Source organism: Siniperca chuatsi, linkage group LG23, assembly GCF_020085105.1.
Source record: "Siniperca chuatsi isolate FFG_IHB_CAS linkage group LG23, ASM2008510v1, whole genome shotgun sequence".
In the NCBI taxonomy this organism is placed as follows: Eukaryota; Metazoa; Chordata; class Actinopteri; order Centrarchiformes; family Sinipercidae; genus Siniperca; species Siniperca chuatsi.
In genome coordinates, this window is record NC_058064.1 from 11,473,082 (window position 1) to 11,499,433 (window position 26,352).

The 26,352-nt window shown below is 39.1% G+C and overlaps 1 protein-coding gene and 1 long non-coding RNA gene across 8 annotated transcripts; one reads left to right on the forward strand and one right to left on the reverse strand.

Moving 5' to 3' along the window:
- Positions 1 to 933: 933 nt before the first annotated feature.
- LOC122870983 lies at positions 934 to 5,170 on the forward strand. Of its 3 annotated transcripts, none has more exons than XR_006376755.1 (4): positions 934 to 1,188; positions 1,654 to 1,992; positions 2,081 to 2,203; positions 3,044 to 5,170. It is a non-coding gene; the product is annotated as an uncharacterized LOC122870983 (long non-coding RNA). The 3 variants fall into 3 exon arrangements; XR_006376754.1 differs by having other exon boundaries at positions 1,654 to 1,945; XR_006376753.1 differs by having other exon boundaries at positions 1,654 to 2,203.
- On the reverse strand, positions 5,155 to 26,193 carry zgc:113263 (uncharacterized protein LOC503753 homolog). 5 transcript variants are annotated; one of them, XM_044185448.1, is made up of 24 exons: positions 26,062 to 26,193; positions 20,716 to 20,918; positions 19,943 to 20,047; positions 19,497 to 19,592; positions 17,164 to 17,274; positions 16,134 to 16,257; positions 15,219 to 15,681; positions 14,667 to 14,734; positions 14,342 to 14,588; positions 13,982 to 14,160; positions 13,056 to 13,278; positions 12,812 to 12,960; positions 11,688 to 11,779; positions 11,070 to 11,227; positions 10,836 to 10,981; positions 9,652 to 9,904; positions 9,421 to 9,536; positions 9,091 to 9,322; positions 8,831 to 8,967; positions 8,435 to 8,684; positions 7,776 to 7,906; positions 6,993 to 7,236; positions 6,695 to 6,828; positions 5,155 to 5,992 (listed from the first exon to the last, which is right to left on the reverse strand). In XM_044185448.1, the coding sequence occupies exons 1-24, from the start codon at positions 26,081 to 26,083 to the stop codon at positions 5,985 to 5,987; spliced, it is 3,891 nt and encodes a 1,296-aa protein (XP_044041383.1). In that variant the 5' UTR covers positions 26,084 to 26,193; the 3' UTR covers positions 5,155 to 5,984. The 5 variants fall into 5 exon arrangements, with proteins under 5 accessions (XP_044041383.1, XP_044041382.1, XP_044041381.1 ...); XM_044185447.1 differs by lacking the exon at positions 26,062 to 26,193 and adding an exon at positions 23,795 to 24,109 and having other exon boundaries at positions 5,155 to 5,966; XM_044185446.1 differs by lacking the exon at positions 26,062 to 26,193 and adding an exon at positions 23,795 to 24,109.
- Positions 26,194 to 26,352: the final 159 nt, after the last annotated feature.

The following is a 26,352-nucleotide window of genomic DNA, read 5'->3' on the forward strand; positions in this document are numbered from 1 at the left end:
TTGTGTTGCTGCTACCTTTATGCATTGTATTTATATTAAACATGTATTACCAAATCACCAGATCATTCTTTTTTCTTTTTTATGTATAAAACTCCATAACTTACTCCATGTTTAAGTACTCTGCTTTAATACTCATGGAGTAACTCAGCATTAATCAATTTGTTGATTCAGCAAATGGCCAAATGAAACATATGATTATGTTCCAAGTGACAAAGCCCTCTAGTGTCCCAAGTAATTAGGCCTCTTGTCCATTAGGAGCAAAGAAGGAAGTAGTGTAACGTTGTAGAGCCACAAAGTCCACAAAGGGCGGAGGGTGGGGAGGCTGAGGTTGAGGTATAGGTCAACAGTTTGTTTCTAGTTTCCTACACCGAAAGTCGGTGTTGGTTTCTTTTAACCATGACCACAATCGTTTCAAGTAGTGAAACGATTTAGTAGGTACAACCCAAACCATGATCTTTCCCTAACCCTAAGCAAGTCGTTTTTGTGTTAAAACTGAACCAAACCTTAACTTTAGCCGTGCCAGCGTAGAGGTGGAAATTGTGAATCACTTTGCTGATTCTGATCGTTTTGTTCATTTCAGTTCAGAGATTCATGTCACCGACTATGTGTAGTTTGTTCACTTTTTTTCTAAACTAAGCAAACACATCACCAGTCATAACGCCGTGACGTAATATTCAGTATGTTGCCTGTTCATGAACACGAAGGAGTCTTTATGAAGGTTTATGATTGTTGTCATTAAGTGAATAATGTTGAATAATGTTGTCATAACAAAGACATCTCAAACAATGTCAGCTTTGCATTAAAAGTGACATAACTGACCGAATGACACTTAATGACAACAGTCATAAACCTTCATAAAGACTCCTTCTTGTTCATGACAGGTGTCATGTCAGTCTTATGAAGCCACTTTCAAATAAAGTGTTACCGACATTTCTTGGCATTATTCACCCTCCATACAAAGGTGGAGTCTTCTTGACGGTCAGGGACTTCGGTTTCCTCCTCCTCTCTGTTCACATTGAAACATATGTCCGGGTCATTCAGTGGTCGTTTTCCTCCTGAAGCAGCTGGAGAATTAAAATTGTGAAGACATGGCTGCTGAGATGGGTGACATCGAAGATACATTTTTCAGGAAGTTGAACAATTTCATCCTGCGGACTGCAACGTTGCTGGTGATGAGTAATATTTGCAGTAAGTATTCACCTTACAATTAAATACATAGATGGATAGACTTGTTGTGTTTGCTTTGAATTTTAGTAACTTTATATCAGCCTAATAAATATTTATTATTAATTTAATCACATTTTAATAACTCTACTACTACTATGCAGTTGAAAGTATATATTGTCTATCTCAGAGAAATAAATGTGTTTAATTATCTTCAGTGGTGGAGGAAGTATTCAAATCCTTTAGCTACTTAAGCAATACCACTATTTAATCAATATTATATGTTTTGTATTAGAAATCTTAAATCTGATAAAAAGTAAATATAGCTGCCAGATACGTGTAGAGGAGTAAAAAGTACATTTCCCTCAAAAAGTAGTCATCTAGAAGCAGTATCACTTTGAAATACCTAAGTAAAGTGTAAACATCTCAAAATCGATTGCTATTTCTATCTTTGTGCGTACACATAGCTTTTATTGTGAATCTACACAGATTGTTATGCATCTGGCCCCAGCTGTCTGTGAACACCAAACCAAAACCGGTCACAGCATTGAATGGGAAAGGGTCAAAGGTCATTGACCAGAAGTTAGTGGATTTCCGGACAAAGCTCAAGAAGGACATTCACATGCGATGCCAGAGACCATCTCTGATCAGAGACAGGTCACGTGCAGACACGTCCCCGCATATACGAAGTTTCACACCTGGGTTACGTGAGCAACTCCATCCACTGAGGAAGATCATGAAATGTGGTTGAATATTCAAAAAGCTACTAAGTGGACCTTGAGTTAAGATTTTTCTTTTGTCAAACTGAACTAGCAAGTTTCAGAAATGGTAACAGTGGAAATATAGCAGGGTTCATTAGTCGTCCATCTGCAGGAGGCAAATAATTGCAGGTGTTCGTCTTTCTATTTGCCTCTAGGAGATAAAAGAGTTTCAGAAGCGCTACTTGGCTCTGCTGACAGATACACCAGGAAACACACAAAACCAGTTGACTGACACAACCTGCCATATACTCAACAATGTGTACCGCTGGCAGGCTGAGGTAAGACAGGAAATTTGTCTTTTAGGATGTAAAATTTACTGTAAGGAAAACAATCTTTTGTCTGATAGGACTGAAAGAAAATAATTTGGACAGTCATGGTGTTGTGCTGGATTTTAAAGCGGCTATAATTGATATTTTACATGTATTACAATGTATATGACAATGTGACAATGTGAAAGAGGTCCCTTGTAGAGATGAATCTACAAAGAATTTATCACCTGAATCTGCAGCTCTCCGCAGCTTTACAGAGCTTTATAGCGACTGTTTTACAATTTACTGTGTTGGTTCTCTCTCGTCGCTCTCATAGCGTCGTTTTCGGCCCGAGGCAGGCAGGTGTTTTCAGTGAAAGAGCTAAAAAAAAAAAAAACACTGTACACTACCTGCTCAGCAAACAGCAGACAGACACAGTTAGCGAACTAGCTGGTATACATAGTGGAGCATTTAGCAGCTAAAGAGCCCAAGATTTCTCTTAGGCGCTGGAAGAGACCAAAAACAGAGCTAAAAGAGAGAGTAAATATTGGGTTTACATTCGCCAGGTGGCCAAAACGTGACTTATAAAGAAATGCTAATGTTGCTCTGTAACTGCTAGATGCGTAAATACGCAACTGTTAGCTAAAAGTTTGCCATATCAACCTAAAAGGGGATGATGATATGTCAATGTTTTGTTCACAACTTGTTTCTGCAGTAGTTGCAGATTTAAAGAAAGTTCTTAACTACTGGCGTTTCATACTGTCAGCCATTGTACATGTGTTCTTGCAGTTTATGACATTTAAACATAAGTAAAGCACATTTCTAAGTAGCTCTAAATCACCTCTGGTTGTGTGTGTGTGCGCACTCCAGTTTGGGTGTTGTGTTGACTCCAAGGCTACCAAGACTGGAAGTCCTCGATCCCAGACTCCTGCTTGTGTGACGGAGAGGACGACAGCTCCGGATGTGTGAGTCATTCACCCTTCAAACGGACACAGAGCTGGTAAGGTAATATCAGCACTTACAGATCAACTGGTGTGATCTCACAAGTAAAATCATTTTTAACAAGATTAATGATTATAGATACGGTGGGTTAATTAAATATAGAAATGTTGGTGTTGGTGAATGCACAGAAAAAAAACAAAAAAGTAAATGTAGCAACTACTGGATTGGAATGCTATGAGATTTTGTGCGGACACTCATTGTTCCCAGAGGATGAATCCTACAGATTTTGGTGATCTACTGACTTTCTCTCTAGTGCCACAATGAGGTTGACATTTTTGTTTTTTATTGAAATATCTCAACAACTAATGGATGGATTGGCATGAAATTAGGTACAGACATTCATGGTCACCAGAGGATGAATTGTAAAGACTTTGATCCCCTGATTTTTTTTCTAACACCGTCATCAGGTCAAATTTTTCATTTGTCCAATACTTTGGTTTACAAAGAAATGCCTGCAAAAGACTTTCCTATCAGCCTCAGCTGTACTTTGTGTTTAGCGCTAATTAGCAAATGTAAGCATGCTAACATGGTGAACATGGTAAACACTACCTTCTAAACATCAGCATGTCAGCGTTGTCATTGTGAGCATGTTAGTATGCTTGATATGCTAATGCTAGCCTTTAGCTCAAGTACAGTCTCAGTGAACCGCAAATATAGCTTTAGACTCTTCTATTCTAGTGCCATCATCAGGTCAAAATTTAAAAAAGTCAGGAGATGATCAAAATCATTAGGATACATCGCCTTGGAGCCATAAATGTACAAAATTTCATGGCAGTACATCCAATAGTTGTTGAGATATTTCAGCCTGGACCAAAGTGGTGGACCAACCAACAGACACAGACATCCCTGCACAAACTGGAAGGGTCCGTTGTTTTCCAGCTCAGCTTTCCAACAAACTTGTAGACCATAAATGTAATGAAAAGCTTGTACCTTCCTGCTTCAGTGTCTGATACAATATTAGCATGACAAACTTATGGCCTTACAACAGGAAGTTGTTGCCTGGCAGCAATCCCATCATTACACTTCAACTAATCTAATCCAGGCAGAGCAGGAAGCTCTGGCTGGCTGCAGTTAATGTTAACAGCAGTAAATCATTTAGAGTCTGTGTGGGTGAGAGAGAGCTGGTATGGAATTGATCACTGCAGGCTAGTAATATAAGACAAAACACATTTTTTGTGCATATTTTTCTACACATAAGTTACATTTAGTTTCAAGTACTCAGATCCTTTACTTAAAGCGGCTATAGTAGATCTTTTTTATAATAACAATGTATCACTGTTTTTGTTTTTAGATGATCATATGTTTGGAATGTAAAATCTTAACCTGTAATGTATCTATTAATTACAGCTGCCAGATAAATGGTGGTGTGAAAACAAAACATTTGCTGCTAAAATGCAGTGGAGTAGAAATATAAAGTAACATAATGTTGACATACTCAAGTAAGGTCAAAGTACCTCAGAAGTCTACTTTATAGTACTTCAGTTACTTTCCACAACTGTGTCTGGATCTAATCTTGATTGTAAACCAGAAAACACCCAGATGCTATCTTCTTGCTGCACTAATCCCAGTGTAAAAGAATCATTTAGTCATTTAATCTTAATCAAATTTCTGTCAAAGAACCCTGATTCTGTAAGGAAACAGATACAACACCTTGACTAAATAGCCTACGTATTGCTTTGGTTTTACCTCACCTTTTAGGTTACTGTATAGACAGAGCATTTTTATGCAGATCTGTACCTCTCAACTGTTCTGCAGGGATGATAATATGGTGCATTTGTCTGGTCTTATCAAGCACTGAATGTACTGTACTTTATAGCTAACTGTTATATGGTTGTTACACTTTAATTTCACGTTCTGATTGTGTTACTTTTGTTTCCATTATGGTTCTAGTGTACAGACCACAATCTCGAACACTCGTGGATGAACATTTCATGCAAAAAATACAAATAAGTAAATAAAAACACAACAAATCACAGAAATAAATCCTCAATCAAACATTTCAAGTTTATTTTAATGAATGTGACAAAACCTCTACATGTTTGTGAAAAAAATGTGCTTCAATAAAGTTTAACATATTTAAAGTAAACTGTAAAAAATTGGAATACATACGTAAACAATAATTTAAATAAATTAAATTCTGGACAAGATCAACTCATACCGTGTAAAAATTAAGACCATCACAAACATTATAAACAAGTGCAAAGACAGAAGATTTAACAAGTGAGACCTGAATTAAGACCAAAAAGCAAGTGTATGCTGTGGTTAAGGTAAGAGAGGCCTTCTGTGTATTTCTTTTTGCGTGTGCTTTGAGTCACTCACTTTTAGTCCAAGTACAAAATAATGAAATACTAGTAAAAACATGTCTTTTGGAGGAGCACAGCATTTTGTGTGACTCCCACCAGGTCAAGATCAAAGATCCACTTTTGTTCCTCGAGCCCTGAGCTTCCTGGTTTTAGTGTCATGGCTCTATCGTAAATAATCACAAAGACACACTGGTGGAGGGACGCAACACACACACACACACACACACACACACACACACAAACAAACACACACAAACACCACTACAAACTGCAGCAGGTCTGTGTGTATGAAGAATGTAAAAGTATTTGAAGTATATACAGAGACAAACGTAGATCTGAGTGAGCCTGGACAGGCTCTCTTCTGTCATCTGGAAACAACTGCACAACACAGCCGTTACAAAAACAGTTTCAGCATGAATGTCCTTGTTTTTTCTCTTCTGGATGTTCCTCTGTCAACCTGCAGCTGCTGTGTCCTCTTTGATTTCACTCTACGATGATAGACAGTTTCAGCTCTCTGGATCAGACAAAGTAAATTTTAGATATTAAATTGTGAAAATTACTTACAAACTACTGTATGTGGTTAACTGTTTGTACAGCACTTTCAAAATGGGAATTTAAATGAGTTGGTTTGGCAAACCAGTTAGTTATCTTTGGATTTCTTATTTCTACATGAATTACATTAAAGACATTTAAAGTAATTCATGACAATAGTTTGACATTTTGAGAAATATGCTCATTTGCTTTTTGCCGAGAGTTAGATGAGAAGAATGACGCCTCTCTGAAGTTTGCACGCTATGTAGCTAGAGCCAGCAGTTGATTAGCTTAACTTAGCATAGCATAAAACAATGGAAACAGAAGGGAAACAGCTAGCCTGGCTCTGTCCAAAGGTAACAAAAACCACCTACCAGCACCTCCAAAGCTCACTAATTAACACGTTATATCTTGTTTCTTTACTCTGTACAAAAACTAAAGTGTAAAAACAACAGCACATAACTCCTTGTAAAACCACAATGTGATATTTTCACACTTTTTGTATGGATAAAAAACAACAACAAAAAAACCCCAAGATATAATGTGTTAATGAGTGAGTGTTAGAGGTGCAGATTTTGTTACCTTTGGACGGAGCCAGGCTAGCTGTTTCCCCGTTTCCAGTCTTTATGGTAAGATAATTAAGATAAGCTAGCATAGCTAACTATGAGGCAGTGTGACTTCTTACCTACGCCATCGGCTGTATCGTCGGCCAGGGGGTCAGAGTTTATTACGTAATTGCTGCCAAATATTTGCACCAACTGGTCAAAGAACTTGCATTCCTGTTTCTCTCCTCTGGAAACAGGAAACAGAAGTTGAGAGCTTGTTATAAGGAGACAGAAAGTTTTGTCACAAATTAATGTGTAGAACAGCAGTGGATAAATGTTATGAGGTTTGAAACTTGCTGAGAGATTAAAACTGTGTTAAGAATGTAGATGTTAAGACCTACAGCATGATCTAACAACATTATGCCGCTCTGGGCTTACTTTCTGCCTTCTAGGAAGTGTCGGAAATTGGCCCTCAGCCTCTTTATCCTGGTCTGACACTGTTCAGGAGTGCGCAGGTAGCCCTGGCTGGCCATGACCTCAGAGATCTGGATGAAGATGTGTTTGTTCTTGGTGCAGCCCTTCAAGTTCTCCTGGATCTCCTCACTCCCCCATATGTCCAGGAGGGCCTCGGTCTCCCCGTCACTCCAGGGCAGCTTAGAGCTGTCAGACACCCACTGGGTACCTGACGCAACAGAGTGGAATGATAATTCCAATAATTACAATAATGAGAAAATCTATACAGGCAATCCTAATCTACCTGATTGGTAGAAAAACATGGCTTTCTGACAAAGATTTTTGTGGAAAGAAAAACAGACAACTAAAAAGACAATTAAGAAGGGGGAATTTACAGGAGATTTCCCCTCCTTCAATTCAAAGTTATCTGACTTTTTGGTCCGGAACCATATTTATTTTGTCTTATATTCTGTTTCGCTGCCTTCCTCTAGGGGGAAGTCATCACTCCCCACTGCCCGCAGTGCTGCGCTTTGTGCCTCCTTGTGGGGAGTGACGAGGTCAGAGTCTAGATGGCAAACATCAATGCTGGACATATTTGACATTCACATAATAATCCACATATATTATATTAAACCAAATAATAATCAAATGTGTCAATCCTGTGTTATAAATGTATTATAAACTTATTTTGATCCAGTATTCTTGGCATCTAATGGAGTCACTTCACGTTTTGAAAATAAATCACAACCTAGATGTACAAGTTTTCACCTTTCTTCTGACCAGACACTACTGGGAAGTCATCTGGCTCATCCGCGACTGCCAGGTCTGCAACTGAGCCGTCCACTTTCAGCTCCCTCCTGAAGATTTCATCCATCTCGCAGAAGAATTTAAATTCCTCCCTGAATTTAAAAAGGAGAAAAAAAGTTACCACCAGACAGATTTACACATTTAAAGTCGTAGCCTGTGATAAGCCGGCAGTGCTAATCCCATCCAAATCCCAAATGTCTTCCACGACAATTTAACAACAGAGAGCAATTTTGACAACAAAAATTGGTTGAATTCAGACATCATGCAGGCCTTCACTCATGGTCACGTCAAAACATAACAAAAATAATATAAAAACTGCAGCTTTATCAAAGCAAATATCCATTACAGGGTTTGTTTAAGAATTGACAAACTACTGATGCTACAGAGGAAAAGCTGAGAGATAGACTAATTTTTCTAATTTTACTAAAAAAAGATCTAAGACCTTGAAATAAATTTTCAAAGTAATAAAAGGTTACCTTTGTTGTATGCATTGAACACTGCCTGATAAAGAGCAGATATGTATATTTGTAGAATACTGTCTAGTTTTTTTGACATCTAATCAACCAAAATTGCCTCATGATGCTGGCTATTAAAAGAATCATAGTTTTGTCATCACTGACTTTTCATGGAGGAAGCCATGTTTAAGGCGCTTAATGCGAGAGTAGCACTGCTCTGAGGTCCTTATGAATCCTCGGTCACTCATCTTCTCAGAGATATGCTCAAACACGTGACGGTTCTTCAGGCAGCCTCTCAAGGTGAGCTGGACGTTGTCTTCACCCCAGATCTCCAGCAGGGTGCGAGTCTCCTGGTCCGACCAGGGCATCTTTTTGCTCAGGTCGGACAGGAGGTGTCTGGCTGAGGGCCGCTCGTCTAAGTGGAGGAACAAAAGGTTTATTAGTGGATTTTAATCTTTGAAATTTACATAGTATCTACACAAAAACACTGTGTATAATTATCCAAAGGTGTGATGGCACAGAATGCACTTATTAAATGGATTTCATCATATTTAAACCGACACATGTCAGGATCCTTGTCCATTAGGGGTTGCAAGGTGGCGTCAGCCGCAGTACTGTCCACATTAGCATACATAGAGTCGCCGAGCACCGGAGCCAGGAGGTGGAAGTATCGAAACACTGCGGGCCGTCCTCCACTTCTGGAAAATGTAAATCAAAGGCAAGCTGGGAAATACGTCTGCTGAGGTGGAAGTGGTGTTTTTTTAAAACTAATATTTGAAATAATAATATCTTACAAACAATCTCTCATCCATTTTATTTACCTCCGGCTGTTGAGATAACGCCTGTAAGTCTTCTTCAACCTTTTGATTCGGGAGTGGCACTGCTCCGTCGTCCTCAGGTATCCCATGGCGGCCATTTTTTCTGATATGTCGGCGAATATGTGCCCGTTGCGGACGCAGGTTTTCAGGCTGTGCTGCACGTCATCTGCAGCCCACACCTCAACGAGAGTGACTGTCTCCTCCTCCGTCCACGCTGTGTTCACAGCATCCGCACCTATTTCAGGTGGATACAGCAGTGGGAAAGACTGATTGAATGTTTATCTAATGGAGCATTTCTGCTACTGCTGTGTGAATGAATAATAATTACTGTACCTGGATCCTGGTCTGCTTGTTCATCTCTTTCATCATACTCATCAATAGAAACTGCCTCCTGTCCAAGTATTTGTTCCAGCTGCTTGTAGAATCTATAATCTACTCGTCTCCCACATCTAGAAGGCGTGAAAAGACATAAATATGAACCATTACCATCATACTTGATTATAATTGCAAACAGATAAAAAGGCAAACTGATAAACTGACAAACTGAAGAAAGACTGATCTCACTTCTTCTTGTCGTAGCACTGTCGAAAGTTGTTCCTCAGCGACTTGACCTTCCAGCGGCACTGCTCAGAGGTTTTCGAGTAGCCGAGGTCTTGCATTCTCTCTGAAATGTCGGCATAAACGTGTCCGTTGTGGACGAAACCCCTCAGCCCCCTCTGAACGTCTTCGTCGCCCCAGATCTCGATAAGCGCCAGGGTCTCCTCATCTGACCAAGAGCTAGGTGCTGGTTTTTCTGTTGACATGCTGATTTCTCCATCTTACAGTAGAAACACAGCACATGAATGCACAGTTTCACAAGTTACTGTAGTTTCAGCCAAGAAATTTGATTTGTCAATACTGTTATACACTTGCAGTGATGTAGGAAATTCCAATACAGTAAAGCATAAAAATATACTGTGTAAGTGGTTACTATGATGATGATGGTCTTTCTCTTAATTTAAAAATGCTTCATACATCAACTCTACATGAGTTCATTATGATACCAAGTACAGTTTGTGAGTTCTTATGAGTTGTATAATATTGTAAAGCAAGACTATGTCACTTTTGAAAGAAGGAATAACACATTCTTCCTTTTACAAATGTTAATTTAAATCAATAATCAATGACACCCATTCTTAACTTTGTTTTAAATATATAGATGCCATTCACTCCCATACAGTATTATTTATAACTCAGCATGTTCAAAATGCTCAATATTGATCAATTGCACATACGTCCATTTACTGTACATTTACAGTGAATTTGTTAGTATGAGTTATATGTTGTATTGAAGCTTTTGAAGTCCAATTATCTTCCACTGTATTTATACATCAGCCATTACATACAGCACAGAACTAATTTGAAAATGCTTGGTTTTGCAGCTGACTAACCATATACAAGCTCATTATGATGTTACTGTACTGTTTATAAAACATTACACAATTAATGTACATATAACACCTGAAGAATTGTTCAGTAAAGCCCTGGCACCCAACGAGTGGCTCCCTTGCAAATTCTGAGACACGAGAACAACCTCATAAGAGCACGAATGCAACACTAAAATAAAGCTAATCAGCTCGTTAGCATGCAGCAATCACAAACATGTTCTACAGGTAAGTAAAACGTATGATTGTAGCTACAATCAGTAAATAGTGTATTCCTAAGTATTGCTGCCCTTCTATCCATAAGTCGATGAGGGGATTTTTTACCCGTTTCAATCACTGATTCACCATTGGAGTCTTCTGATATTTCAATGGAGTCCGTTACCACAGTGGAAGATGTTGACGGCTGCTTGTCGAGGATTTGTTCCAGCAGATCATAGAATTTAAAGTCGACTCTATCAGTCCCAGATGAGCTACAGGCAGTAAAAGCAGTTGTGTTAACACGCACGTGTCCTGCCAACAGTACAGTATAAAAAATTAATATCCACGTGCAGCTTTTACCTCATGTTTTCCTGACACTGCCGATAGTTGGCTTTCAGCCGTTTGATCCTGGTGTGGCACTGCTCTGCACTGCGGGAGTAGCCGTTGGCGCGGAGTTTCTCTGATATTTCGGTGAAAATGTGACCGTTGTGTGGGTAGCGTCTCATACTCTGCTGGACCTAAATGTAGGTGAAATTCTTAGTAAAAGTGACAATATAAAAACCATTTTAAATTACTTTAAATAATCAGACTGATGAGGACATCATGCACCTGCAGCCTCCATTTTGGGATTGGATACATTTCTCTTTCATTGTGAAAAATAATGTTATATCCTTTGTCGCCTCAGGCTAGAAAGCTATTGCTATGTAGATGATTTAATGATCCTTGTGCTCCTGTAGGTCTCTGTTATTAGAGACACTCAAGAGTTTCACTTTGCTTTTGAAGAGAAGGAAAAAAAGCATCCTACATGATCAAAGCTTTAAATGACATTTAAAGAAGATGTACAGTTAGTTAGCATGGTCTCAGACCTCTGAATTGCTGCCCATATCTTATATTTTTTAGAAATTCAAATAATGAAAGAATTAAAGACATTACTATGTAGGTAAAATGCAAAATGTCCATTGTTATTTTGTCCTCTACCTGTGGGTCTCCCCAGATCTCCAGAAGGATGATGGTCTCTTTGTCCGACCAGGGGACTTTCTTCCTGTCTTCCTGAATGCCCACAGCAGATTCTGAAGAGAAAACACTTTATTTGAAAACTTTATTGAGTTGATTCTTCTATTCACTGGTCACTTTACTGTTGTTGATATTACATTTGACTATTTTTGTTCTGAATCTGCCACAATGGTGAGCCAAAAAGTTTAGGACAATAAATATGAATTTAAGTATACTGCACATGACATTAAAGTTACAATGAATCATTAAAAGTTATTATTATTAGGACAATCCATTTGGTATTAAAATGTTATGGGCTGATGACCTGGCAGTCTTGCATTTATCATCTAAATATGTTTTTTTATGTTGTTTCTGAGAAATTTGACAGAACTATACTTGTTGAAGACCACTACTGTTCTTTTTGGACTGACTGGTGTCGTACATTTCCAATAAATGATGTATTTGTCCAATCCCATTTTAGTTAGTTGGGAACTTTATTGTCCTGAAAAGATATAGATGCAGTTATAAAATATGGAGCGGGCTGGGTGTAAAATTTAGTAAGAGAAAGAGTCATAAGAGTCATATGCATTCAGTATTTTAACTGCATCGGACAGGAAGAACTTGTTGTACACACATTTTGGTAGCTATAGCGCCTCCCTGAGGGTAAAAACTCAAAGTACAGGTCCAAAGGTTTGCACACTATAATCTGAAGCTGTGTTCTTTGTACATAATTCAAAGAATTGCTTAGCTGCATCTAGCGCTCCCTTATATTTTACTAGCTATATTTCCATACCACTTTACCATGTCAAAAAACGAAATATGTTACACCAGTGTCTTAAACCCACTGAATCACTGTCTAAAAACTAAAGGCTAAACTTAGGGCAACTTCAGAAAACATTTATTGTTTTTGATATATATATATATATATATATATATATATATATATATATATTAGTTTTGACAGAATATCACTGAATGAATTTCTGTCATCAGATGTCAGCGTATAATGATTACGTGGCAGGGTGACAGCGTGAATAAAAACACCTCAGCTGGGTATCTGAGCTCCCTTCCTGCCCCTCCCGCAGTCAGTAGAGAACATTTGAGTTTACCAATATCCTGATAGGAGAAGGAAGGAAAGTCATTGTCTTCAGGCTCTCCTGGTATTTCATCCAACTGCTGCACTGAAGAGAAGTCCTTCACTAAAATTCTCCCCAGTTCATTGTAAAACTTGCACTCAACTCGCTCCTGTCCCTTCATGCTACATCGAGGGATAAGAAGAGAGCAGAAATATACTGTAAATCAAAAAAACTCCTGAACTTTTCCTTTCAATCTTTCTGCTTTAAGCATACATACTTGTTTTGGTAGCATTGCCTGAAACTTGATTTCAGCCTTTTCAGCCTTGTTTGGCACTGCTCTGGTGTTCGGGAGAAGCCCTGGGTGGCCATCTTGTTGGATATGGTGGAGAAGACGTGTCCGGTTCTGTGCATTCCTCTCAGCTCCTGCTGCATCTTGTCTTCACCCCACATGTTGATGAGGGCCAACGTCTCGAAGTCTGTCCATGGAACGCTTCTAGTTCCTTAAATAAAAATATGAATCACATTGTTTATTAAATATAATAACTTTACTGGAATTTGCCATGATAATATAACCATATATTATGGTTAATGTCTGGTTATTTTTGTGCTTTGGAATACATATATGGATATATAGACAAAATAACAGATACATTCAAATACAGGAGACTGACAACTATTACTAATATTCGACTTTTGTCAAGGTTGTTTCAGAATTGAGGTGAATCAAAAATGTTTCTGAAGATGGAGTTTGTGGAGCCGTTAGATTTTGCTGCAGTGTTTTGTAACTGTATTGTTACTCTTTATCCCCTGTGTGCATGCTATACAATTACTGCACTTACATGTATTGTGAAAACAGCGATTCTGATTATTTTTCATTTAAAAAAAAAGGATACAGCCTTGTAATACATATTTACAAAATCCTTTTAACGTCAACTAAACTAGAGCTGCAACAATTAGTTGATTAATCAACTGGCAGAAATTGTTGGTTGAATAAAACAAGCAATCATGAATACATAACCTTGGGCTGTGGGAAATTATAATGGCCATTTTTCATAATTTAAACATAACAAACAAAAAAAACCAACCAAGCCTGAAATTACATGTGTGGATCTACAGCGCCAACTTAAGTTATCAAACATCTAACACCCCTGTTGCAGCAGTGGTTTAATTGACTCAAGTAAGTACAAAAATGTGACATAGTACCGATTTCCAGTCGGCTTGCGTGGCCGAGAAAATGCAAGTCCTCGTCGCCGTCGTGGGACTCGTCTTCATCCATGACCTCTTCAACATCATAGGTGACCTCAGGAACACCTGAGGGAGCTGAGGAGCCGAGTATCCGCTCCAGCTGCTCGTAAAATTTATACTCCAGCCTGGAGTTCCCTCTGGCGTAAGATCGGGGAAAAGGCAACAGACATTTTGCTTCAATTGCTTTTTTCTCTACTGCTTCACAAATTACAGCTATGACATCTAAGGTCTGAGGGAAATACTAGTTATCTGACAAATTGCAATGACTGGACAGAAAGACAAGCAGAAAAGAAGGACAGTAGTTCATTTAATACCCACTTATTGTTCTGACGGAAGCATTTCTTCAGTCGTTTGATCCTGGTCTGGCACTGTTCCACTGTTCTCATGTAGCCTCTCTCTGCCATCTTCTGTGCAATCTGCGTGAATATGTGACGGTTTTTCAAGCAGCCCTTCAAAGCCCGCTGCACAGAGTCCTTCCCCCAGATGTTGAGCAGATTGAGTGTCTCCTCGTCTGACCAGGGAACTTTTGTGTCCATTAAAACTGGGAGAGTACCATCCTGAGAGTCTAAAATGAAACGAAAAGAGTTAGTCCTAAGCTTAGACTGAGTAAGTATCCAGTGATCCATACATAAACTATACAAACCTGTATATTCTCCCCATATCGAGATTAGAGGAGATTCACCTGAATTCTCATCATCCACTGACGAATCCCTGTAAAGGTGGAAAAACACAAAATAAATGAAATTGGCAGATTGGTTTACACACCTTTTTCTAATCCAATCAAAGTGATTTCTCTCATTTTGTGATCCTTAAACATTTGTTTGGATCTGGGCATAATCCAGCCACAAAGCACATATGTGCAATGAAAAGAGATGGAACCAATGAGCGTTGAACAGATCTAAAGCGACAGGTTTTCAGAAAATTAAATGACAAGAAGTACATGGAGTTACACACATGAGCTGCAACCAGTATTCAACACAAGAGTCTCCAGCATGCTGTACTTTGGCACTTCAGCAGGTATGTGTACCATGTTCACCATCTTAGTTTAGCATGTTTTGCATTTACTAAAATCGAAATAACCCCCTTGACCGATGAAAATAAAACAAAAGTGATGCCTGCCCACTGAACCAATAGGAAACCCCACTGTCATGTCTTTGCGTTTAACAAATGAACAAAACATTTCTGGTAATCTTACAAGTAAGCTGTCGCCTCCGCAATCTGTTTTGTGGGAATGTCCACACCTCCGCTCAGCTTCCTCTTCCTGAGAACCCTCCCTCCTCTCAAGCTTTGGCTGTCATTGGCTGCTGAATCTCTGTCCGCATTAGATGTAGTGAGGTCTATGGTTTCATCACATGTTCGTGCACTAATTGAGTTTTGCACTTTCCTCTCCTGAGAAATGTTCCCGCCTCTAACCAGCTGCTGCCAACTGCCCGAGTCGCTTGTCTCCTTCAGTCTTTGTCTCAATGTCGTAGAGCTCCTCCTGCCTGCCCTCTCCAGGCTGCTAGTGTTGTAGGGAGTGTCGAGACATCCTTCGGGCTCTGGAGGGTTTGAATCTTTGAGAGCAGGTGAGCAAGAGGCGGTGTTCATGACAGGTTTGGTCCCAGGAGGCAGAGACAGGGAGGAGAGGATGCAGTCATCCATCGGTAATAATCTAGGATCTACAATTGAGAAAAAAGGCTGATTAATTAGACCCCAGCTTGGCTCAAACATAAACCAACTGACAAGAAAAACAAGTCAAACTCAAATTTAGCAAAAAAGTAGAGACAAAAATGATTGTTTCTACCTTCTCTTCAAAACCTTTTAAAAGTAATGCTTTATTAGTTTTCTCTGCTGTGTGATCAAACAACCTATAGTAAATAATCTTTGCTTAGGGATTCATTATTTAGGAAATATGGGAAATTAAGTATAAAAACAACACAAAAACACTAATTCCTGAGCATTTGCCATATGATGCAAAATTTTGCAGAAAACAAACAGACATATTACAGATTGGTTTTCTAAACTGCAAGTATATGCACTTTCTGTTTGGTGCTTCAGTGTTGACTGTTCATTTTGTTGACATAACTGTTACAATATACAATTACAGTACACAACCATGGGCCTACAGTACCTTTCTCTTCAAAATGGCCGAGGTTTCTGTGATGTTCAAGTACAGCCTTCATGTCCTCTGGCGGGAAAAAGGATTGTAAACAGTCATCTAGGAATGACGGAGCGTCTCCGAGCAAAGCTACCAACTGAGAAGAGAGATCAAGTTACTGGCTTTAGTAAATTCAGCATTCATTTATTTCTCTACTGCCAAATGACTCACAATAAGAAATAATTAGTGTCACTATAGCATCTTAGGAAATGAAAACTTTCTGGCCTAATGAGCAATTCTATTTTATAATATGTGACTGCTACTAATCTGAATTTGTTATTTTGCTATTCTGCCACTGCTTGGTACAGAAAAGGGAGGGAGGAGGAAGCAGTCTACTGGGACACTGTGTTGCACCTGAGCCCAGTTAACCCTCCTCTATATCTGTCATTGGGTCAGTGGTGCAGACAGATGAGCCCCGGCACTGGGCATATGTGCCACAGTCAGCCTGAAAAAAGTGTTTCAGTTTGGAATAATGCCCCAGCTATTTCCTGGCGATACACTAGTCTGTGTTGCATTTGGTTTATTTTGATGGTAAGATAAAAGGCAAATGCAAAACAAGTAGTCCAGACCTCCCACAGGGCCTGATAACCTCCCCAGGTAGCTGTTCACTTCACATCAACACTGTAGTGAGTGGGTAACAAAATAGGGATATAACCGTAGCCAAAATATGACCTGTTACATAAGCTTGAATGTCAGTCGCAGTGTGGCTGAAAGGACATATGCTCATTTGAAATTTTCCTTGATAGTAGCACTAGAGAAAAGCTCATAGGGTCACCAAAGTCAGTAGGTTTCTTTCGGTGGTGAGTGTAAATGTACACCGCTTAATTCATGCCTATTCAGCCATTAGTTTATCAGATATGTTGGTGACATTCAAACAAATACAAAGAAAAGACACAAATTATTACAAGAAGGTATATTATTATCATCATTATTATTATTATTATTATTATTTTGTAATTGGCTGACAATGTGTGCCAAGCTAGAGTTCAAAGGAACATGACACCTGTGTGAAGTCTGGAACGGGCAGCAGCTTCTCCAGTCTTGAGATGAACTCCCACACCAGCATCTCGAGTGCGGCATCGTACTTTGAGCCAAAATATACGGGGAAGATTTCCTGCAAACGAGAAAGAGAGACAGACAGTTTAAGAGAGAGATACGTTTAGGATGAGTTGTTGTTGAGAAACTGTGTCCTGACCCAGTGAGTTCACTGCTGCAGCATGTGTTTGTGGAGGGGTTGTGTGATTTCCCTGACCACAACTTTTCTCACTGCACTTGTAGTGTATCTCAACTATTGTATTTGGCACAAACGCTTCAAAACCTTGAACTTCTGAAATAATGCAACTGCCTGAGGATTTCTGTTACTGCAGTCGTAAATCTGTCACACCTGCATTTAGCAATTCGATTAACCCACCATCTCTTGTAAATGACAGTGGTTAAGCATGACAGGCCTGTTTAGTAGCCATCGTTCCTATTAGAATTATACAGCAGGTAAAATAAATATTGAACACGTCACCATTTTTCTCAGTAAAGATATTTCTAAAGGTGCTATTGAAATTAAATTTTCACCAGATGTTGGTAACAACTCATGAAATCCACACATGCCAAGAAATCAAACCATAAATGTCCATAAATTAAGTTATGTGTTATAATATTAAATGACACAGGGAAAAAGTATTGAACACATGAAGAAAGGGAGGTGCAAAAAGGCATGGAAAGCCAAGACAATCAGTAATTAGAAAGCAATCCTGCCCCTTGTCAGTGCAAAGAAATAACAGCTGGTTCAGTCCCAACTGATGACCTATAAAAAGGTGTCTCATTCCCAAGGTGTCACAGAAGAAACATCGTATGATGGGTAAAAGCAAAGAACTCTCTCAAGACCTTCGCAACCTTATTGTTGCAAAAAATACTGATTGGTTACAGGATTTCAAAACTTCTGAATGTTACAGTGAGCACTGTTGGGGCCATAATCCGGAAGTGGAAAGAACATCATTTCACCATAAACCGGCCACGACCAGGTGCTCCTCGGAAGATTTCTGACAGAGGAGTGAAAAGAATTTTCAGAAGAGTTGTTCAAGAGCCAAGGACCACTTGTGGACAGCTTCAGAAGGACCTGGAATTAGCAGGTACAATTGTTTCAAAGAAAACAATAAGTAATGCACTCATCCGCCATGGCCTGTATGCACGCAAGACTCCATTACTGAAGAAAAAGCTGAAAAATGTTGAAGCTCGTTTAAAGTTTGCTGCACAACATTTGGACAAGCCTGTGACATATTGGGAGAATATAGTTTGGTCAGATGAGACCAAAATTGAACTCTTTGGATGTCATAATACACACCATGTTTGGAGGAGAAATGGCACTGCACATCACCCCCAAAACACCATACCAACAGTGAAGTTTGGAGGTGGAAACATCATGGTGTGGGGCTGTTTTTCAGCATACGGTACTGGCAAACTTCATATAATTGAAGGAAGGAAGAATGGAAAAATGTACAGAGACATTCTTGATACAAATCTGCTGGCATCTACCAGGATGACGAAGATGAAACAAGGGTGGACATTTCAGCAAGACAATGATCCCAAACACACAGCCAAGGAAACTCTCAATCGGTTTCATAAAAAGAAAATAAAGCTGCTAGAATGGCCCAGCCAATCACCTGACTTGAATCCAATTGAAAATCTATGGAAAGTACTAAAGATCAGAGTTCAGAGAAGAGGCCCAGTTTGTGTGGAAGAAGGGGCCAAAATCACACTTCAGCAATGCATGCAAGTCGTTTCTCCATACAGGAGGCGTCTTGAAGCAGTCATTACCAACAAAGGCTTTTGTACGAAGTATGAAATGAATTTCTGTAAGCGTGTTCAATACTTTTTCCCTGTGTCATTTAACATTATTATACATAACGTAATTTATGGATGTCTATGGTTAGATTTCTTTGCATGTGTGGATTGCATGGGTTGTTACCAACATCTAATGAAAAATTCATGTCAATAGCACCAGCAATGGTGATGTGTTCAATACTTATTTTACCTGCTGTAACTAGTCCAATTACTCAAAATAACTCTAACTCTTATGTTTTGCACTTGTCCTCTAATTGAATATCAGTCCCTCTGTGTCCACAGAGAACACCAGACCAAAATCAGATCATAAAAACCAGCATCACATGGAGCTGGATTCTCTTGTTCTTATGGCAGTATTCAGAATATTTAGTTAGTTTATAGTATACAGGAAGATTTAGATCCACAACAACTTATTTTCATTGCATTAAAAAATAAATAAAAAAATACCACTCAGCTAAAAGGAAAGTAAAACAACACATTAGGGAGTGAGTGCCGTCTCACCTGGAAAAAATATTTTCTTTCAGAGGGATCCTCTAGTAACGAATGCACCAACTCCACAAAGTTCACCTCAGATTCCTCCACCTGGTTGATGGTTACCTGTTATACACACACACACACACACACACACACACACACACACACACACACACACACACACACACAATATGAACACAGAAATGCTCAAATCAAGGTAATGGAAAACACTTGATCACACCTTTGACTATATTGTAATTCACATTTTACAGTAAGCTACAGTATCATAGCCTTTATAATTTCCGTTATTTGGAGATAATACAAATTCAAGAAAACTGTGTATTCTTGACATTAAACAGTGTTTTAGCAGGTTTGAACAACCAAACGGTCATGAGACTCAATCAATGATAACTGACCCAGTAAACTTCCACACCAGAAAGAAAACAGCTGTGTGTGTGTGACAGTTTACTTACATGGTGATCCTTGGCAGTGCTGACAGGAGCTTTAATTCTGTCCAGATGTGGCTGAATGGTCTGCATGTCCACCGGGTGCTCACCTCGACACATCTCAAGAACCAGCTGAATACACACACACACACAAAAATCAAATACATCACATTCAAACGCACATGGGAGAAGTTTGCCTAATTGCTATTTTGAACACCGGTATTGGCCCAGATTTTCACAATCGGTGCATCCAACGTTGACCCATTCATTCACCACAACCTCCTCCCTCCCTAGCTCTTTATACTACGTCACCTGACTTCCTAAAAGCTTTCTGACAGAAAGCCCGGAAGGCAAACTTCTCTCATAACCCATTCGAACAGTCCGGGTTTTTAAACCTTCCGATGTAACACTGGACTACAGCTAGTGAGGAACTTTGTTTTATCTTTGCTCTCTTTTCTGTGTTACTTGAATTGTAAATTAAATGATGTTTGACTTTTTCTTCAAACTTTCTTTGACCTGTTGCTACCCTGCCAACCTAATTTATAGGGGAAGAAATGAAATAAATACAGATATAAGTGAGAGAAAACACTCACATCACAAATCCAAAACAGCACTGAGGCTACACTGGGGTTGTCTAAACTATATGTAACTGTAACAGTGTATTTAAAATGGTTATCATCTACTCATTAGCTGTTTAAAATTATTTACAAATTGACTTTAACTTTTTATTAACAAGAGACAAATACCTAGAATAAGTCTAAGTGTCACCTCAGTATGATTAAACTGTGATTATTACTGACCCTGGCCCTGAGTCCCAGGATGAGCTGAGCCCTCTGACTGTAGCTCATCAGCTCTGGGACCAGCTCCGTCACCATGGTAACAAACTCCTCCAGCATCCCATAGTGGTCCACAAGTCCCTGCTGCACTACTTGCCACACTGCGGCTGATAAAAGCTGCAAGGGAGGGGCCAGGAGGCGTAGATAGTGGACTGGAGGATCATTACCTGAAGTGGGGGAGGGGGAAAAAGTGAGGAAGCAAACAGCAAAAATGACATTAACATTTCACGTAACTGACAATTAAAACAATTTTGATCCAGCCTGTTATCTACAGAGAATTGCTGTGCATCAACAGGCAACAGTGAGTGTTTCTAACTACCCACAACCTGATAGAAAACAGGAGCAGGAGTAAACAACCCAAGACAGGTAACTCAATAACTAGGTTACATGAAACACCAGCACAATCTCTATTGGTTGCATTACAGCTTTATGGTTCATATTTCTTGCCAGAGGTATTTTCCCAATCAGTTGAGGAAACATGTCAATAGGGTTGTGCAATATAATGATATATACAGTGGGGCAAAAAAGTATTTAGTCAGCCACCAATTGTGCAAGTTCTCCCACTTAAAAAGATGAGAGAGGCCTGTCATTTTCATCATAGGTACACTTCAACTATGAGAGTCAGAATGGGGGGAAAGAATCCAGGAAATCACATTGTAGGATTTTTAATGAATTAACTGGTAAATTCCTTGGTAAAATAAGTATTTGGCCACCTACAAACAAGCAAGATTTCTGGCTCTCACAGACCTGTAACTTCTTCTTTAAGAGGCTCCTCTGTCCTCCACTCGTTACCTGTATTAATAGAACCTGTTTGAATTTTTGAATTTGAAATCAGTATAAAAGACACCTGTCCACAACTGTCACACTCCAAACTCCACTATGGCCAAGACCAAAGAGCTGTCAAAGGACACCAGAGACAAAATGGTAGACCTGCACCAGGCTGGGAAGACTGAATCTGCAATAGGTAAGCAGCTTGGTGTGAAGAAATCAACTGTGGGAGCAAATATTAGAAAATGGAAGACATACAAGACCACTGATAATCTCCCTCGATCTGGGGCGCCACGCAAGATCTCACCCCGTAGGTTCAAAATGATCACGAGAACGGTGAGCAAAAATCCCAGAACAACATGGGGGACTCTAGTGAATGACCTGCAGAGAGCTGGGACCAAAGTAACAAAGGCTACCATCAGTAACACACTACGCCGCCAGGGACTCAAATCCTGCAGTGCCAGACATGTCCCCCTGCTTAAGCCAGTACATGTCCAGGCCCATCTGAAGTTTGCTAGAGAGCATTTGGATGATCCAGAAGAGGATTGGGAGAATGTCAGATGAAACCAAAATAGAACTTTTTGGTAAATACTCAACTTGTTGTGTTTGGAGGAGAACGAATGCTGAGTTGCATCCAAAGAACACCATACCTACTGTGAAGCATGGGGGTGGAAACATCATGCTTTGGGGCTGTTTTTCTGCAAAGGGACCAGGGCGACTGATCCATGTAAAGAAGAGAATGAATGGGGCCATGTATCGTGAGATTTTGAGTGAAAACCTCCTTCCATCAACAAGGGCATTGAAGATGAAACGTGGCTGGGTCTTTCAGCATGACAATGATCCCAAACACACTGCCCGGGCAATGAAGGAGTGGCTCTGTAAGAAGCATTTCAAGGTCCTGGAGTGGCCTAGCCAGTCCCAAGATCTCAACTCCATAGAAAATTTTTGGAGGAAGTTGAAAGTCTGTGTTGCCCAGCGACAGCCCCAAAACATCACTGCTCTAGAGCTCTGCATGGAGGAATGGGCCAAAATACCAGCAACGGTGTGTGAAGACTTACAGAAAACATTCTGACTCTCATAGTTGAAGTGTACCTATGATGAAATTTACAGGCCTCTCATCTTAAGTGGGAGAACTTGCACAATTGGTGGCTGACTAAATACGTTTTTTGCCCCACTGTATATACCATGAGACTATATAAACGTATCTATTGTCAACAGATTTTGCCGCATCATTTATAGCTATCCCTTTTAATATCTCTGGTTGTCCTTTGGAGGCAATTTTGCAAATAAATGAGTAGGACTGATTTATGGGAAATTGGCAATATTGGATTTTAATATAACTTTTGCATCAGTGGGATGAAGTACTCTTGTCAGGCATAGGTCAGCAAGCAAAAAACGCACATCTGATCATCTGGTTATTCTATGTATTAACAATTTAACTCAAACAAGCTACTACAGTAAATGGACCTTGTGGTGAGATTGTTTTGTCAGCTAGTTTCTCAATTTATTTTCCAGAAATGTACAACATCACAATATATAACAATATCACAGGGCAAAATGACATATTGTAATATATCAATGTGGAAAAACACATCAAAGTATTAATTTAGATGGTCATCACCACAGTCTGTCTGGGAGGAGACAGGTTTTCTATCCACTAAAACTGAATTTTGTTGTTTAGACAAGGAAAAATTATCCCACGCCCACTTCAGTGACAGTTTATTTAAACTATCGTACAATTTATCAGCACTTCAGCAAGCAATCTGAGTCAACAACATCCACCTGACACTTTGCATGCTGGCCAAGAGCACAGTATGCATTAGTGAACTTGATTTATAGAGGCAAAGTGCTGGATGAAATAATGCCATGACAGTGCTGCTCTCAGGTGCACTGACAACAGCATCCATCAAACTCAAAACAAACTCACATTGTTGAATGCTGTACAACCAGTAGCCCATTGAATTACTGACAGTCTGATAGAGGGAGCTGCAGGAAATTAAAAAATCACTATAATAATGTGATCAATACTAAAAGGAAACTATTCTATCAAATCAATGAGTCCCTGATTGGAAAAAAAAGCCTGCACTTAGGGATGCTGATAAGCTCATTGTGGATCGAGTTAGTCCTTTTAGAAACACTGCAGGGACAGTATGCACAATATAAGCAGGTAATTTGCGTTATCTGTGTTAAGGTCACTGTAAACTCACTGATGACAAAAGAGATCAGGGATCATTATAAAACTGATATCGTGATTTTGTCATTAAGGTACACGCACCTCGACTGCTTCCACTTTCAGCCCCGCGTTTTATTTCCATTTAGCAGCTGACAGGAAAAGAAAAACGACCAGATGTTCCCCTCGGTTTGTAGCGATCAGGAAAAAAAAAGATAAAGCCTAATAATTAAATTCTGCTAATTTCTGACCGATAAAACATCCATCAGCGATTGCCAACCCACAAAATGCGAGCGCAGTTTTGAGGACGCATTGATAGGCTCTTGTTTTTATTCTCGCATTGGCGAGGAGAGACAGAACAAAGGTTTCTGGTCCCATCCGCCTCAGTCCAGATCACGGCAAGCCCTCTTTCCTGGTTGGCTGACGAAGACCGGATCAACCAGGCAGTTCGGATTTCACAACACTAGTTGGCGCCATTGGCTTTCCATTAAGCAAAGGTCTGACCAGTTGTGAGGATAGGTGTGTATGTTTGCGTTTATGTTTAAAAATACTGCATTACAAATAAAGGTCCTGCATTCAAAATTTGATTCAAAATACTCTTAAAATATCAAAAGTAAAAGTACTTGTTATAGAGAATGACCCCTTTCAAACAACACACAAAAATATATATATAATTGGATTATTATTGCTGATTCATTCATGTTGTAGCTGGAGGAGGTAGAGCCTTTAACTCCTTTTTATATTGCCGTATAGCATCATCTTAATCATCCGCTCCATGTATATCCGTTCAATATTTATTTCTTTGCACTGTTTTATAGTATTGCCAATGAAGCTGATTCTGATTCTCATATTCAATCGATAAGAATGCGTCATGTTTTATAGATTGATCGTATGTATATGTGGAAAATCTTAATCTGCAATGTAACTAGAAACTAGAGTTGTCAGATAAATGTAATGACGTAAAAGTATAAAAAAGCATAAAATCAAAAAGTAATAGTAGTTCTTTACTTGGGTAAATGTACTTAATTACTTTCCACCACTAAATGTATATATCCCTTTGTTTATGTGCATGTATGTGTGTATGAATCTATAAGTTTGTTGTATGTATCTTATATTATGTTCTTATAATGATCTTAGTGTTTTGCATACTTGGTTGGTGCAAACTACTGTCTTTGACTTTGAGCCTAACAAACCTTTCTGTCTTTCTTTTATTTATTTCTTTTATTAAACAAGCGATTATTGGTGGGGACAACTCAACACCATCTTAACCTCCCTTAAATCTGTACCCCATGCTTTCTTTTTTCGCTTCACAGCAGGGTGACAGGTCATAGATTAGTTATTTGCCTCCCTTTTATTCATTAATTTTTTTACCTTGCACTTGTTACTTCTTTTAGACAAAACCCTGTATCCTAAACTGCTTAATCAACATTTGTTTTGCATGTTCTTATTCACATGTAACAAATCATATAATCTCAATAATCTGAGAAATAACTGATATGTTATGGTGTGTACGGATTACTTTTTGACCCTGGAGCTGCAATTTTGAACTTTTCACCTCTCTCACTAATGCGCTAAGAATATGTGAGTGTAAAAGAGTGGACCAAAATCTGATAAAACACATCTGCAGGATCAACTGGGACACTGATGAGAGCCCCCTTTCCATTAGTGAGGTCCATCAAAGCATTCCTGCTTGGCCCTGTCTGCAGACATTTGTCATGAGTTTGAGCAGAAATGCTGATGTTTATTACAGCAGTAATAAGTAGCATAAACAAGAAGTCACTGAATGGTTTGATGAGTATTAAAATGATGTGAGTCAAATGCTATGGCCTTCACAGTCACCAGATCTCAACCCAGTTGAACAAAGATTGGAGATTTTGGATGGAGGTGTTGGAGAGAGTGCTCTACATCACCATCAAAAACACAAAATGAGGGAATATCTTTTTGGCAGAATGGTGTTTAATCCCTTCAGCAGAGATTTGTAGAATATATGACAAGGAGCACTGAAGCAGTTCTGCAGATCCTTTATGTCCTGTGTTCAAAATTTAACTTAAGTAAAAGTACAGAAGTATAAACAGCAAAACACACTTAAAGTATCAAACATAAAAGTACTGGTTATGCAGAATGGCCCTTTTCAAAGTGAAAATAAATATTTTTATTTGACATAAAATCCAGACCATTTATTTTTAGAAGAATATGTAATTTCTTTGAAGATATATTATCAAGTGTTCCTCAGCACCTGTCAGGAGTCATCTCGCTTTCTGACAAGACACTGCATGTTTTTCCTTTGTCACCCATCTGTGTGTGTATATATATACATATATATGTACAAATATAAAAGGTTATGTATGACAAAAATGTAAGTAACTACTTGCCAGGCAATCCCTTGCTCTTCATTCTCCTCAAGTCAGCAAAACGAGACTTTTGATGAGCTCACTAAATTGGCCTCTTATTTTGAAAACAGGCAACCGGAAGTGCTAGCTAACGACTCATTTCGTTTTTCCCTAAAACGTTAGTTAAGCTACACTATCATCAAAGCATTTGAGAGGAATGTATAGACAGTCTTATGGTATAAAACGTACAAGTTGACTGACAGGCTCTCAACTCTGCTCTGCTAAATAGGGCTAACTGGCGGCAACGGTTAGCAAAGCTAAGCTAGCTAACGC

Excerpts from the sequence above, each read along its gene's own strand:
- zgc:113263 (XM_044185446.1), bottom strand. The coding sequence starts at position 23,834 with ATGGAAATAAAACGCGGGGCTGAAAGTGGAAGCAGTCGAG. Across the intron at positions 9,537-9,651 it reads CAGTGCTACGACAAGAAGAA|ATGTGGGAGACGAGTAGATT; the intron begins GTGAGATCAGTC and ends CACGCCTTCTAG. Across the intron at positions 6,829-6,992 it reads CACTTCCTAGAAGGCAGAAA|CTCTCAACTTCTGTTTCCTG; the intron begins GTAAGCCCAGAG and ends CCTTATAACAAG.